This window comes from Phaseolus vulgaris, chromosome 11, assembly GCF_000499845.2.
Source record: "Phaseolus vulgaris cultivar G19833 chromosome 11, P. vulgaris v2.0, whole genome shotgun sequence".
Lineage (NCBI taxonomy): Eukaryota > Viridiplantae > Streptophyta > Magnoliopsida > Fabales > Fabaceae > Phaseolus > Phaseolus vulgaris.
In genome coordinates, this window is record NC_023749.2 from 2,140,783 (window position 1) to 2,156,492 (window position 15,710).

The 15,710-nt window shown below is 28.6% G+C and overlaps 1 protein-coding gene across 3 annotated transcripts; it reads right to left on the bottom strand.

Annotated features, from left to right (window-relative positions):
• Window positions 1–9,728: 9,728 nt before the first annotated feature.
• LOC137821912 (scarecrow-like protein 3) lies at window positions 9,729–12,834 on the bottom strand. Of its 3 annotated transcripts, none has more exons than XM_068626721.1 (2): window positions 11,891–12,834; window positions 9,729–11,452 (listed from the first exon to the last, which is right to left on the bottom strand). In XM_068626721.1, exon 2 carries the CDS (start codon window positions 11,406–11,408, stop codon window positions 10,041–10,043), a length of 1,368 nt encoding a protein of 455 aa, XP_068482822.1. In that variant the 5' UTR covers window positions 11,409–11,452; window positions 11,891–12,834; the 3' UTR covers window positions 9,729–10,040. The 3 variants fall into 3 exon arrangements, with proteins under 3 accessions (XP_068482822.1, XP_068482829.1, XP_068482816.1); XM_068626728.1 differs by having other exon boundaries at window positions 9,729–11,455; window positions 11,891–12,487; XM_068626715.1 differs by having other exon boundaries at window positions 9,729–12,262.
• Between the last annotated feature and the right edge of the window lie 2,876 nt (window positions 12,835–15,710).

Sequence of the window (15,710 nt, forward strand, 5' to 3'; positions counted from 1 at the left end):
TTTATATTATTTGGATTTATTTTTATATTTTTTTATCTTTATCTTAATTTGTTTTGCCTTTATTTTATATCTTTTATGTTTTTAGTTATTATTTTTTTTTCTACCATTCTTTTTTTTATTGTTGCTGTTTTTATTTTCTAGACTTTTTTTTCATTTTTTTCTTCTCATTTTTAAGCATTAAGTGTAACATTTGCATTAGGTTTTTTTTTTAGGATAGACACTTCAATATTACTTGTGTATCCACTATTAATTAATACTAATTGACTTTGTTTTTTTTTTGTAATTATGTCATGTATTTTTTACTTGAAATTAACATGATTACATCATCAATAATAATAAAAATAAATAGTAATTTATGTTTATAGATTCAACTTTTATGTTGTTATAGGGTTTAATTTTTTATTTTCTTCATTCTTAAAAAAAATAATTTTAAACTAAACATTTTAATTTTTTTTATTTTATTTTATAAAAACTTATTTCTTTATTCATTAATTATATTTCTAACTATTTTAAACATTAAAAATATTTATTTTTTAATGCATTCCAAATTAAAATTATCAAAAAATAAATAAATTATTATTTATTTATTTATTTTTGAAATGGTGTTAGATAGGGAAATAAAAAATAAAAGGGTGCTAGATAGGGAAATAAAAACAAAATGGTGCTAGATAGGGAAATAAAAACAAAAGAGTGCTAGTTAGGGAAATAAAAGTCTAAATGGTGCTAGATAGGGAAATAAAAACAAAATGGTGCTAGATAGGGAAATAAAAACAAAAGAGTGCTAGTTAGGGAAATAAAAGTCTAAATGGTGCTAGATAGGGAATTTACCCATGTATATTTTTATTTCTTTTATTATATAAAGTGCTTAAGTTGGTTAAGTAAATATTAATTTTAAAAATATTGTTAGAATTGTGCTTAATTAATTTTATTAAGTAGTTATGAATCGAACATTGGATAAATGCAAGTTGAATTAGTGATGTTTATGAAAATAGAATTGAAGAGTTTTTACAATTTGTTCAACGAAATGTGAGAGGTATCAATGAAATATATTATTATTCTTATATTAATTGTTTAAATGGAAGACATCTAGAAATCCAATTGATACAAGAACATGTTATTGTGATAGTTTACTTGGAGTTGGCATGGTGAAACTCTAAACCTACCACCTATATTTCAATGTCAACAATCAAATATAACATCATAGGATCATATTAAAGAAGATAGTTTTCAACATGCACGCATGTATGATACCTTGAAAAATGATTCATAAACATTTTTTATCCTAGTTGTACAAGTTTCAGATAGGGTTGTGTATTCTTAATGGAAATTTGTAGTTTTTATTTTATTATGTGATAATGATCTTTGTTATAAATCACACAATTTTTTTATGTGATAATGTAGTTTTTATTGTTTATTAGAATTTAGCAGCTTTATTTGATAAATTTTCGAAATATTTGTGTGAAGCATGTCAAATTAATTATGATCTCTGTTATAAATCACATAATTTTTTCTTATCTGACAACTTAGTTTTTGTTGGTTGTTAGAACTTTGCAGTTTTATTTGATAAATTCTCAGGATATTTTATGAAGCACGACTTACATAACGTGGAAATGTGGCCGGTGCATTTATTAAATTTGTTAAATCAATTAGAATGAGTAAGAATTCATGATGGGGTAATTTCTATTTGGACTCTTTTTTTTATAACCAAAATGTCTATGATCTTGATCCGGTCAACTCAAGTATTGCTTATACAAACAGTAGAATATAACTTGTTAAAATATAAAAAAAAATAGAGAACATGAAAGGGGGTGTATAAGTAAAAAGATCAACTATAGTTTTTTTAAGTTAAGGCATTTTGGATATAGTTTTGGGCAAAACCCAATGTATCAGACAATAAAAAACATGGGTGTTTCTTCCTGCACTCCATCAAAATTCTTCTTACACCATCAAATAGTTAAAATGACTTAAATGCTCAATCTAATTTGCTAAGTTTATTTCAAAAATTAATTGTAGAAACTGTAATAGAGAAAAGGATAAATGTGTAGGCGAGCTTAAACCCAGACCACTTAAGATAGTCAAGAGTGAATGCACCCTCACCTAATGTGTGTAAAAGACGATCTTCTCTTCTTCCTTCTATAGTGTATATATTGATAAAGTTCAATTATAATCATGATTTTACTTTAATTGAGTCATTAAGACTAATTAATTTAGAATATCCTGATTTGTGCCAAAATAATATAATATCAGGGAATATTATTCGAAAACGATCTTCTTCATTATAAGTCGGTTATAAACCTAAGTATCACCCTAAAATACATTTCATGAATCTCAGAAAAGGTGTTCCAGAAGGTTCTAGAAAATACAATTTGGAAATTATTTAAAAAAAAGCGTAAAATACTTTTTTTGGAAAATTGATGAGGTGTAGGAAGAATTTTGATAAGGTGCAGGAAGAAACACCTAAAGTATCGGGCCTGCAAGATAGATCAAACAACATTTTCTTTTATTGTGTTTTTTTTCAGTAGCATTTTATATTTCTAAAACTAAATTACATTTTTAGTTCTGTACACTTAATATCCTCTGATTTTAGGTCTATAAAACATATTAAAGTCTATTATGATGGTAAAAAATTCCCTTGAAAATGATTTGAACAAGAAAAATTAAGATTCAGTGAAGTAAAATGGTACAGCAATTTTTTGTTTCTATCCTTTTATTTCCTTTCAGCCTCCAAAAGCATAAACGGCAGCATGATTTGCCATTCACTTCAAACAAATGTTTTCCTCACTATTTACTTTACAGCAAATAAAAAAACATAATAATAACGTGTGCTGTTTATTTGACTTCTCCCATGTTGCAAATGCGAAGTAAAATAACAATTATCATTAAAAAAATTAAAAAATTAAAAAAAAAAAATAATTAATTATTATATTATCTATATTAGATATTAATTTAGAAACTACAAAATTATTTGTATTTAAGATGATTTCTATTATTAATAAAAAATTATAAAATAATTTTTAAATTGATATTTAAATTAACTAATAAAGTTTTAGCTACTAATATTTTAGATTTTAAATTGGTCTCAATTAGTCTAAAATATTAGTAACTAAAACTTTGGTAGCTAATGGTTAGATATCAATTTAAAAATTATTTTATAATTTTTTGTTATTAATAAAACTACTTTAGATATGAATGATTTTTTTAGTTTTTAAAATGGTTTCCAATTTAGTCCAATAATAATCTATTATTTTGGTCTCATTAAAATTAGTTGCAATTTGATTATTTTCTTAATTTCTAAAATAGTTTCTAATTTAGTTAAATAGTAACGAATTATACTAACCAATTATACTGGTTTCTAAAATTAGTTCAATTTAATGATTTTTTAATCTTTAAAATCTCTATAATTTAATTCAATAATAATTAGTTATTTTAATCTCTAAAATTAGTTACAATTTGATTATTTTGTTATAGTTTATATTCTCGATGATTTTCTTTGAATATTTTTGGGTAATCTGAGGACACGTTAAATTCTATGGTGTTGGCGTAGTTCCTCACGACATTGTTCTGAATTTGAAAAAGACCTTGTTGAGAAAAACTAAAGAATCGAAATTGTAGCATTCCCACATCTATATAAATGTTCACCAACTCATTGCACTGCATTGGAGTCATTTTTCCGAGCACTGTTGCGACAGAAGTGTGTGATTCGTTTGAGAAATCTAAGAAAAAACATGGGAAGTGGAAGCACTTATTTGGGGTTGGCAACGTTGGTGGTTGCAGGATGTTTAATGTGTAACACGAAAGAGGTTTCAGCACAATGTGGAGGAAGTGTTCCAGATCTGATATCGCAGTGCTCAGAGTATGGGCAAAAAACAGGGCCAAAGATAAAACCTTCAGCAGCGTGTTGTGCAGTGCTGAGAGAATTTAATGTTGCATGTGCTTGCAAACTCATCACCAAAGAAGTTGCAAGCCTTGTGAGCATTCCAAAAGTTGTTTTTGTTGCACGTTCTTGTGGTTTGAATCTTCCCCCAGGAATGCAGTGTGGAGGTAACTCACATCTTCACTCAAACTCAAACTCAATTTTCTTTTATATATTGTTTCGATTTTAAGAAAATTTATATTTAACATTACAAGAAAATTATTAAAAAAATAATTTTAGATATTAAAATAATTAGTTATTATTTGACTAAATTATACACTATTTTATAAATTACTAAACAAATTATTAGTATTTAAAGTAGTATATATTATTAATAAAAATTTATAAATAGTTTATAAATTGATATCTAATTATAATCATTAATTAGCAAAAATTTAATTACTTACTGTTTTATATTCTAAATTAGTCTTTCTGATACTAGTTTAAAAACTAAAATATTAATAATTAAAATTTTGATAACTAATTTGGATACAAATTTAGAAACTATTTTATAAAAAAATTAGATTGCAAATATTTTTTTTATTCAATATAGTAACTAATAATTGTTAGTTTTTAAATTTTGTTATTATTTACTGACTTTATCGTAATTAATCGTATTCACTACAAGAAAATCATAAAATAAAAACTAATTTTTAGAAACCAAAATAATTAGTTGCAATAGTAACTAAATTAGAGACCATTTTATAAACTAAAAAAACAGTTTCTAAATTAGTTTCTAGATAAATAGTTTCTTAATTAGTATCTAATTAGCTACCATTTATTTAGTTTCTAATTTTGGTAACAAAAGCTTGGTTGTTAATTAGATACCAATTTAGAAACCACTTAACAATAATAAAAACTAATTTAGAAACCAAAAGTTTATTTAGTTCCTAAAATGATCTCTAATTTAGTCACTATAACTGTCTCTAAAATTAGTTTCTATTTCATGATTTTCTTATAGTGATTTGAGAGTTTACGCATATCTAAATTTGAAATTCTATCACAATTTTATTTTTAAAGACATCTTTAAAGATTTAGGGATATATTATCATGTAACTAATTGTACACAACTCAATATATTATTATTTTAATTATATTTTTTTACATTTTAATCAATATTATTATATTTAGACTATTTAAAAACTTACTCTTATTTTACTACTCAATATATTATTATTATTTTAATTATATCTTTTTATATTTTAATGTATATTATTATATTGTTAGAATAGATGGTAAATAGAAGCATTTTGTTTTATATGGATGTGAAACTATATTTTTTAGTCTTTGACTTCTGATTATTTTTTCATTGACAATATAAAGTAATCGTTGTGTTATATCATTCTCTCTTGTTATTTTTCGTACCACTTTCTATTATCTCTTTCCTTATTTTTCTTTTATAGAGTCAACGAAAAAAAAAATTGAAAAGAAGAAGAAAACTGATAATATAATGTTGTTGTTTCAGCTATTAAAATCCCTCCGAAGGCTATGAAGTGAACATTTTCACACATGTTGTAGTAGCTACAAACTCCTTCTCCTTCTCCATAAATAAGAAAATAACTTTTTCATATCATCATATTGTAGTAACTCAGAGATGGAAGGAGTGATTGTAATAAATGGATTATGAATTATATATATATATATATATATATATATATATATATATTTGTATAACATCAAAGTTAATGACAATTTCCATTTCAAGCTTGAAGTTAATTACATGTTAAAACATGGCAATATTGAATTATACATGTCCCATTTTTTGTGTGGAAGACATGGATAACTAATTATCTAAGAGATAGAAATCATACAAAATGTCTCTAAATTTCTAATCCCATCAAATAATTTAGTTAGTTTCTGTTTATAATTTCTAATAAACTTTATTTTTGAAAAAAACCTAATGGTTTTGTACCAACACCACTTTCCTCATCGGTAAAATAATTATCATATAGAAAAAAATGAAATCATCATTAATATTTTTGAGGTTGAAAATCTTAACTGCTAGATACAAAAACATTTAATAATATATTATAAATGAATGTAAATCGCATCCTATAAATCGATATTGTTGGAAATTTAACATCGATTAAAAATTTAGATATTTCATAGTTTTATATATATATATATATATATATATATTTATTGTAAGTTAGTTTTATAAGATTGAGTTAGATTTAAAGTTCAATTCTTAATATGGTATCAAAGTTATTTTGAATTTATCTTAATGAGAGTTTGTTTGACTTATCAGATCACTCGTTATCGGGTCATGATCAGACCATCCATAATATATAGTCTCACGCACGAGTGTTAGGAAACTTGTTATAAGTTTTTTTTGTATAAGGGTTGGAACATCTCTGAAGTGTCTTATTTTATTTTATTTATTCTTTATTGATAAAAAAATGCACCAGTTAGTAGCTTTGGGATGAAAGGTGTTGGAGATCCCACATCGACTAGAGGTTATGACACTTCATATATATGGATGCAAATTTTATCTTATTCCTCATCTTATAAGTCAATTTTATGATATTGAATTAAACTTAAATTTCACTTCATATATATAATAAAATTAAACAAAAATATTTATTTGACACCCACACTCCACCTACACCCAATAAATATTAATATTTTAATTATTTATAAAAATTTATAATTTTAAAATATTTTACATTTAGTTTGTATTTTTATTAAGAAGGTGTTTTTTTTTCTTTTTTTTTAATTTTTTTAATTATAAATATTAATATTTATTGTTGGTGTAGAGTGGAGTAAGAGGTTTGAAAATATCATAACCAAAAATTAAATTAGAACTATTGATGATGATATCAAAGTTTAGGGTTTACTAAATTCTGAACCATAACCTACCTACATCATGACATCATTTTTGTTTGTCCTCCCTCTTCCTTACCTATGGACATTTATAGTGTTATCTACTTTCTCCAAATTTGAAGTAGGTATGTGTAATTTTCTACCAATTCTCATATGGAGAAAGTACATTGATAATAAATAGACATTCCTGAGGATAACCAAACAAAACTGAGGCACCAAACCTTTGGCCCAATCTTCATTTTTGTCACTTACAATACTACTGAAATAACTGAGATTTTGAGGGAAATTTGGACCCAAAATGCAAAAAAGAGAAAGAGGGTAGGTGCAATATTAAACACATACATGTATTTTACAACCTATGCTATTATTGGTGTCACTCTCATTCCTTCAAAACTAACTCTCCTTTTTTTGGAATTCAAAACCTTGCCAGGCACTTAAAATGCACGGGACAAATTTTTTATTTTTTTGTTAAATTAATTTATAAAAGTTTAAAAATATTTAGTAATATATTTTAAAATAATTTATTTTAGGAATTTTTAACTTATAAAATAAAAAATTATTTTACTTTGTTTTTAACTTTTAGTTCTTAATTTATTTAACTTTATTTCAGCATTACATTTCTTGTTATCTCTTATTTTTATTAGTTTAAATTAATATAAAAATATAGTTAAAATGATACTGAATATTTATTTTAGTTCTTATATTTTTTTTAGTATTTATTGAATTAATTTTTAATTTTTTATACTGGTCAAATTTAAAAATATTTAACATCGCAAATTAAAGTAACAATGATTTATTACATTATGCTATGTGAAAAATACTCAGTAAAAAATGTAATTCAATAAACTAGTTTATGGACTCATAATTTATTAATTGAGAGTTTAATAACTATTAACTAGAAACTAACTTATTGAATAAGCTAGTTTTGTAAAACATGTAAAAAGAATTTATTCAACTTTTTTTTCCACAGAATATGTTTCGCGTCTCTCTATATCACAGTGTCAAATCAACTATCTTACCACATTTTTTTTTTCTTTTTAGTTTTCTCTTTATTGTACAATAATAATCATATAAATTCATTTTCTTTTATCGTAACATCGTATTGAAAAATTATATTAATGGCATGTTTTCAATTTAGTTTATTATCAGTGAAATTTACGTGAAACCTAATAATAAATCATATAATTTTTTTCACCAGGTATTAAATAAAAACATCAAATTCACTTACTAAAAAACACAGTTCATTGATAAGTTATGCCATTGAATGATACTCTTTTGACCCAAAGACTTGAAATGAAAGGAAATTTCATCGTGGGCCCTTCTTCTTCTCATACATTATCACTTTGCAAATTCTCCCAGTTCCTTCACCTTCATATTTATTTTTCATGTTAATTTTGAAAAATGGATTTTAATTTTTTTAAACTATGATTTTTTTTTATTTTTAAAAATGAACAAAAACACACTCATTATCAATAAAAATATCATAAAACATATCTCAATCATTCACCATCCATTATTACAAACAACCACCACCACTCATAAATGAAGAATAACACACTCTTCATCATACTTAGAAATGTATAGCTAAAATTAAAAAAATAATATAAAGATACAGATAGTGTTAATAAGTGGACTTTAAGCCTAACCCAACCTCATATGCGTGAAAATATATATTGTGGATAATCCGATAATGGTCCGATAGCGGATGACACAATACACTCAATAAACTCTCGTTAGGATAGACTTTAAATGACTCTGATACCATGTTAAGAAGTGAACTTTAAGCTAACTAAATCTCACAAAACCGACTTATAAGATGATGTTTGCACCTATCCTAATCTCTAGTCGATATGAGATCTCCAACAGAGAAAAAATTCGGAGGTACAAGGAGAATTTGCCTTACTACTTTCACCCCTTAAGAGCCCATAACCACCTTTGTTTTTTTTTAATAGCAAAATTGGGAAAATAATAAATATGTTAGAAAAGCTTAAATGGCATGTCTCTAATTCTAACCACACCAATGCATGTCTAATTTTAGAATTTCATAGCTTCATTTGGTTTCCTCAAAAAAGTTCCCCCAAGGCTGCATCATGTCATAAACCTACTACTACTACTCTTTATGTATATATATTATGTGAGAAACATATGCATCTAAAGTGTGATTTTATATTAAGTTTTGGATATGAATTCTCATGAAAAAATCAGGACATGCCTAATCTGGATGAATAAATTCTGACGCCAAATTCACGCAGGAATTATCAGCAGTTGAAAAAGAAAAGTTGCTCTTACAGGGTTGAGATGCCCGACAGCTTTATGAAAGGCTTAGAGAATCTCAACCATGGAAAATGTTGGAACGTATTGTCAAAAACAGTTGCAAACATGATAAAGATGAAGTGTGTGTGTGTGTGTGAGCGCAAGAGGATTCTTGGTTCCTCAAAAAAGTGTGATAAGAGATTTTCTACCTTATTATTAATTGACTACCTCTCTTCTGACAACACAAATGTTTCAAAAAGTGTCTTGTTTAGTCAACAACAAAAACCAGAGCACACCCCAATTATTTAAATATTGTTTGTGAATTGATTACATGCCCCAATTCTCCAACAGCCACCACACCAACCAAAAAAGCAAAACACAAGAAAAGATGACATGGGAAGACATGTTTTTTTATTTTGGGTGAGTGAGTGAGTGTGTGTGTGGAATGATAAAGTCAAAAGCATTGAGGCCAATGGCCTTATCTGTCACCACTACACCAAATATGCAACCACAAACACTTCACCAATCTTTCAAACATGACATTCAGAAGTCGTCACCATGACCAAAGCACAAAACAAAATGGTACATATTAGGAATGAACTATCTAATTTCTTCATCACCCTTATATGGCAGTGCTTTTTCAGGACTTAACCAAATCCACTAAAAGCCAACTTGCAGCTGAAATAGAACCGACACATGTCCTACAATTTTGAATATTAACTTATTCTAAACAAGTAGCTGAAGAAAAACATGTTTTTTTTTATATATAATATAATATACTAGATACAAGTTAGGGTGCAGGAGTTCATAGAAAAAATGATCAGCAGTGAAAAAATGAAACCATAAACAACCATGTTTAAATCCTCTATTCTTCTGTCCTTCTACCCTTTCTTTGTCTTCCAAAGTTTCTCTCTTGATGGGGTTTTACCAGGCAATGAATAAAGAGTATCTCTAAAAACCGATCTTGAATAATAGTCATTACCAAAGGATAAAACACTCTCATGCAGTGAAAAGAAAGAAAAAAAGATCATCAATCACCCCTTTGATTCTCTTACTTCCTTGATCTCCAAGCTGATATTGAAAACATTGGCCGATCCTGCCAGCAAATTAATACACAGCCATTTTCATCCCTCATTCTATATCCTTCACAACCATAGCTCTGGATGAACCTCCTTGCTTGCAACATACCATAGTAGCTCAAAGGCACATTACCGAACCCAGCTTGATCAAATCTCTGGAACCACTTCTCAAGCTTTTCATGTCTCTCCTTTCTTTCAGTCCCCTCACAAGCAATAATGTTCTTTATTTCCTCCCCAAAAATCATCTTCTCCACCCTTAATCTCTCCAATGATGTTCTAGAGACAGTGGATTCCAAACAATCAAACAATGCTGCATAAGAATATAGTGCTTCAAGTAGCCTATCCATCAGTGTTGGACCATTATGGTTACAGTCTTGCTCTGTCACAACCATGACCTTTGGTGATAAACCCCATAAGGCACTGAGAAAGCTCTCCATATTCATTGAATTGGAAGTAGTTAAAGAAGCTGGTGATGAGGAGGTTGAGTCAGGACTTGCGGTGTAGCCATTGACCATATCTTTCTCAAGCATATCACCCAATGTGCTTTGGCTCAGTGGCAGGACTCTTTGCAGGTGAATTCCGCTTGAGCCTTTTAACAGACGGGGAGATTTTCTCTTTAAGGCTTCATCATCCCAGGCCAAAAGGGAATGTAATTGGAGTATGGAACTTATTGCTAATGCCTCCCCAGTTTTCACACGAAGTTTGTCAAAATCAAGATTTTCTAGTTTGCTGACCACAGGGTTGAATTGGAATGGTATATCCAACTTTTCTGCTTCTTCGGTTAGTCTGTGAGCTACCTGATCCAGAATCTCCTTTTTCTGATGAATCCCTGTGATTCTCAAATGAGGAGGGCCTTCGGGACGTGCACTCAAAACTTGGAGGAGAGCAATCCACTGAGCAGCTTCAGCAGCATTGAGATCAATTACATGAATCACTTTCTCCCCCTCCATGGCCTCAATGATGGCCTGATTTGTGAGAACATATGCCACCTTTAAGAAAGGGAAAAGCTCAAAGAAGAGCTTCTGAACAAGAATTTCTTCAGATAGCATAGTCACTCTAGTTGAGTTGAGGGCTCTGTGGATCCCAGGCCATGTTTTCAGAATCCGATCTGCAAGTGATTCCATAAAGTAAGCAGCGATTCGCTGCATAGTATCCCCATCAGGGGAAGCAAGCAGGGAAATTTGCTCTAGTGTGGTGTTTGCATTTTCAAGATTACCAGCAGCTACGTGATTTGCACAGGTGAGCAGCAAATGGATCAAGTACAAACCCCTTTCCTCGGATTTCATTTCTCTAAGCAAGAGATTGTTGGGAGAACCTAAGCTAGGTGAAAGTGACATCATGGAGAAGAGCTGCAGGGGTGAAGAAGTTACAGAAGACGACCCTTCTTCTTGTTGCCACATAAATCCCATGTAACAATAATAACAACAGTCTCAGGAATTTGGAAACAGTGAAAAGAGACAGAATGTAGTCACAAAAAACTACCAGACTAAAAAAAACTCTTGAAAATTTCGATTCATTCAGATACAAAATCGCAGGTTTTACAGCACATGGGCCAAGTACGAAGAACCTAATGAACGAACGAAGACAGAATAAGGAAGAAAGCACAAATTCAAAACAAAGTAGGCCAAGCAAAGAAGAAAAGGATTTGTGCACAAGAATCTGCACAGCCCAGGTTCAAACTTCGATCACAAGTTTAACAACCCTGAAGCTTTATTTTCAGTTTTATAATCCCAGAAACTGAAAGGACCAAGAGTTTTCCACCAATTCAGCAAAAGCAAGGAGAAAAACATGGAAGCAGTTACAAGAAAAAGAGAGAACCTACCAAAACGAGGTCAGCAACAGAGGAAGGCATTGCGGCAACGAAACGCTTATCCCTTGGTGGGTTTTCAAATTGAAGAACAATTCAGACGAAACCCCCAGAAAAATCCAAAACTTGCCTCTTGGAACACTGAAAAAACCAGAACCATAATGGGTTGGTTGTTCTGCTTTCTATGGGAGTGAGTTTCAATGTTTGGACCCTTCTTCTGGTTTCAGCTACTTGTTCATGACTACGTTGTCGACAATGCGTGAAGGGTCCCTTTTGTCTTTATTGTTTTGTTGTCCTTCACACCTCAGTGGAGTGTAGAATTTCTGACTCTTGGAAATTTCTCTATCTTCCTGTAAAGGCTAAACACACAGTTACATTTTCTCTTTCCATTTCTTTTTCAGTTTCAAAACCCCATCATTTTAATCTGGCGTTTCTACTTTTCCACAACATTTCACTTCACACACACTAATCCTAACTTAATTACCACATAAGAAAACATCTAAAGTAAAACAAAAACACAAGAGGTAAAAAAGTGTCGTTTTCTCTCTGTAGAAGGTATGTTTGTGTTTGTGACAAAAACTTCCACTTTAATGTGTTTGTTTTGTCTTGAACCTTAGGTGGGTAGGGAATCAGGGGTGGCCGAAAGAGTTATAATATTCCAAAACGCTACGTGAAAACAAACATGCTTTGACAAAGACAAACAACGTTACCCCTCGGTTTTGGTTCCGAGTGGGATGAGTGTGTGAGAGAGTGAGAGTTCCTAAGATACTTCCAAACCAAACTTTTGTTTTATGTTCAAAAGCAATGACTATACAATTGGATTATCTTCTCCTATTACGACAAACAGACAAAGAGCTTCAACAAACCTCCAAAACCAGATTCAACTTTTATCTCTTCTTCTCCCTTCTTAGCTCCCACTCTCATTCTTTTTGGAATTCCCAAATTGCCAAATTCCACATACTAACATGCCCCCTTTCCTTTCCTCCTATCTCATCAAATCTTCCATGCTTTTTTCCCCCTTTTAGAACTTTTTTTCATTTTCCTTTCTTCAATTATTCTCTTCCTTACAATTTCATTTCTTTTTCTATACTACCTCATTCACTTCACTCCTTTTCTAAAATTGATTGTTGCTATGTGTGATGAGGATTCATTTTGCACATTCAGATACTTGCTTTTTCATGTTAAAAAACAAGAACAATATTGCGTGTACAAGTTAAGTATTCTTTAATTATAATTATTGGTAAAAACACATTTGCTGTTTTTCAAGAAAATTTAGGTAGTGTTTAAGTAAAGAGGGAGAAAAAAGAAAACCTATGGGTGAGGGGAAAAAAGATAAAGACAAATTGTTTGAAAACAAATAAATAAATATTACTATTTATTTTTATTTGTTTAATATTTTTACTTTTTGAAATTTTAATTACTATTTATTTACTAGTCAATTAATAAATATGAGATATTATATATTTTGAAGTTTGAACTCTTTTAAGATTTTATTCTTGAAAAACATTTTCAAAAAGGGAAGAGAATTTTTTTGTTAACACTGTAAACTGTAAATAACATATATTTAACACTGTTTATAATAATATAATAATATTTTTAAAATAAAAAATAAAATAAAACTGAATAAAATTGTGGAGTGAATTTTTAGGTTTAATGTGTACAAGTCTGTACCCGTCTAAAAGATAGATCTAAAAGCACTCTAAATGATATTATTCAAAATATACATCTTGTTTATGACAAACTTACTTTAAAAATGTAATTGATTTTGTTGGTGTTAGTTTGAATATTTATCTTAATACATAGATTAAATTTAAACATAGGGACAAAAAAAAAAATCTGAAATTGATGAACTTAACCTAATGGAAATTCTTGTTATATTTCATACATCAATCTGTGAGAATAGTCAAAATATTACATTCTGTCAATTTTTATAAAGAGACAAAAGAAAGGTATGAATCCTCTATTAATGACCTGATATAATAGGCCATGTGCCAAATCACAAAAACATTGAAGAATGAAAATGATACAAAATAGGAAACACATTTTGACCTAATCTACTGGAGAAAGAGGTAAAATACTTGTATTGTATGTGTAAAAAACACCAGCTAGTTTCTAAGGTTTTATTAATTAATATTTATTTTTGTACTATTAGTATATGTAATTATATAATGTAATCTGCTATGCTTCTAATAGATAAAATAACAAGAGGTTGCTTAAAAAATAATAAATAAAATTAATAATGAAATGTTAGAAGGGTTCATTAAAAAAAAGTCCCTCCCAACTTCCCCACCACCATCAAGAAAAAAACAAAAGATGAAACAGGGCCAAACAACTCCCAAACGTGTAAGAGGAGCGTGAATAAAGATGTTGAAGAGTTTCCTACAATATTTCAGTATTTTATCAGTAGTGTTAAAATTATATCACTAAACTAATTACAATTCATAAGCTAATTTATGAACTGATTTTCTAATTTTAAAAATAGAAAAAAAAATCCTACAGCATACTAATTTGTAATAAATAACGATACTCAAATATAAGAAAAATAAAATAATTTAAAAAATCTAGAACTAAACAGATTAATTCAAAAAATGATTGGCATGAATAAGTTTTCTTCTGTCGATCTTATGATTAAGTATGTGTTTGAAATAAATAAAAAAATTGGATTAACAATCAACTTATTTTGATATTATGATTAAGTATGTGTTTCATGTAAAAAATAATTGGATTAACAATCAACTTGTTTTAAACGAAGATTCAAACACGTCACAAGTGAAGTGGACTATATTAACCAATAAACAAAATATTTATAAATAATTAATTCATGATGCGAGTTAAACTATTAATTCAAAGGCTAGATTGGATTTGTTCGGAGGAAACAAAAGAGAAGAAGAAGAAAGCTAAGTTTATAAAAGAGAATTTGTTTTTTTTCTTCTCTTATGACATACTAATCTACCATCTCCTCAATATTAAATAAAAAATACTCTGAAACTGATATACATTAATAATTTAATAATTTAATAACATAAAAACAGTTACTATCTTTAAATAAATGCTTTTAAATCACTGATTCAGATATTAATATTTTTTAAACTGAAACTATTAATTATTATATTTAACATTCTATTACTAAATAATATTCTTCAGGAACACACGTTAAACACATCTTATTAAATGATAGACTAACACAGTAATCTTAAATCGATGCTCGAGACAAAAAAAACTGCAAATTTATTATATAGAAGGACTGTTGAATACACACTATTGACTTATAATACATAATTTTCTTTTCAAAATATTGTCATTTTAAAAATTAAGAAAATCTTGGTCATTTTCAATTTTTTCCATAATTTAATATTTTAAAAAATAAAACAAACAACTAACAGAGTAAAAAAATAATACAAATAACTATTAACAAACAAACAAACAAACTTGTAGTTTTCAAAATAAAAAACATAGCATTTGAAAACAAAGAGGGTACTTTCCTTTATCCACGAATCAACCTTTAGGGGTATATTTTGCTGTAGCATTTAAACATTAATGCCACGAACTCCAATGAAAAAGCAACAAAAGAGTTTGGCAGATAAGGTGAAAGCACCTCGAACCTCCAAGTTCCAAACAGGCACAACAACGACAGTGTGGTGATGCTGCTCCAACAAGAATTGGAAAATTTGGCAACGACAAAACCTTCATAACAAACCAACCACAGGGTTAGGAGTATTTTGTCAGAAGCCAGACTAGGTCATTCTCTTCTGTAGATAACTACGATCCTAAGATACCTTAAATCAGATGACACGTGGCAGAAAAAATCTATAGCAAGAGAAGAGAGAACAGAGCA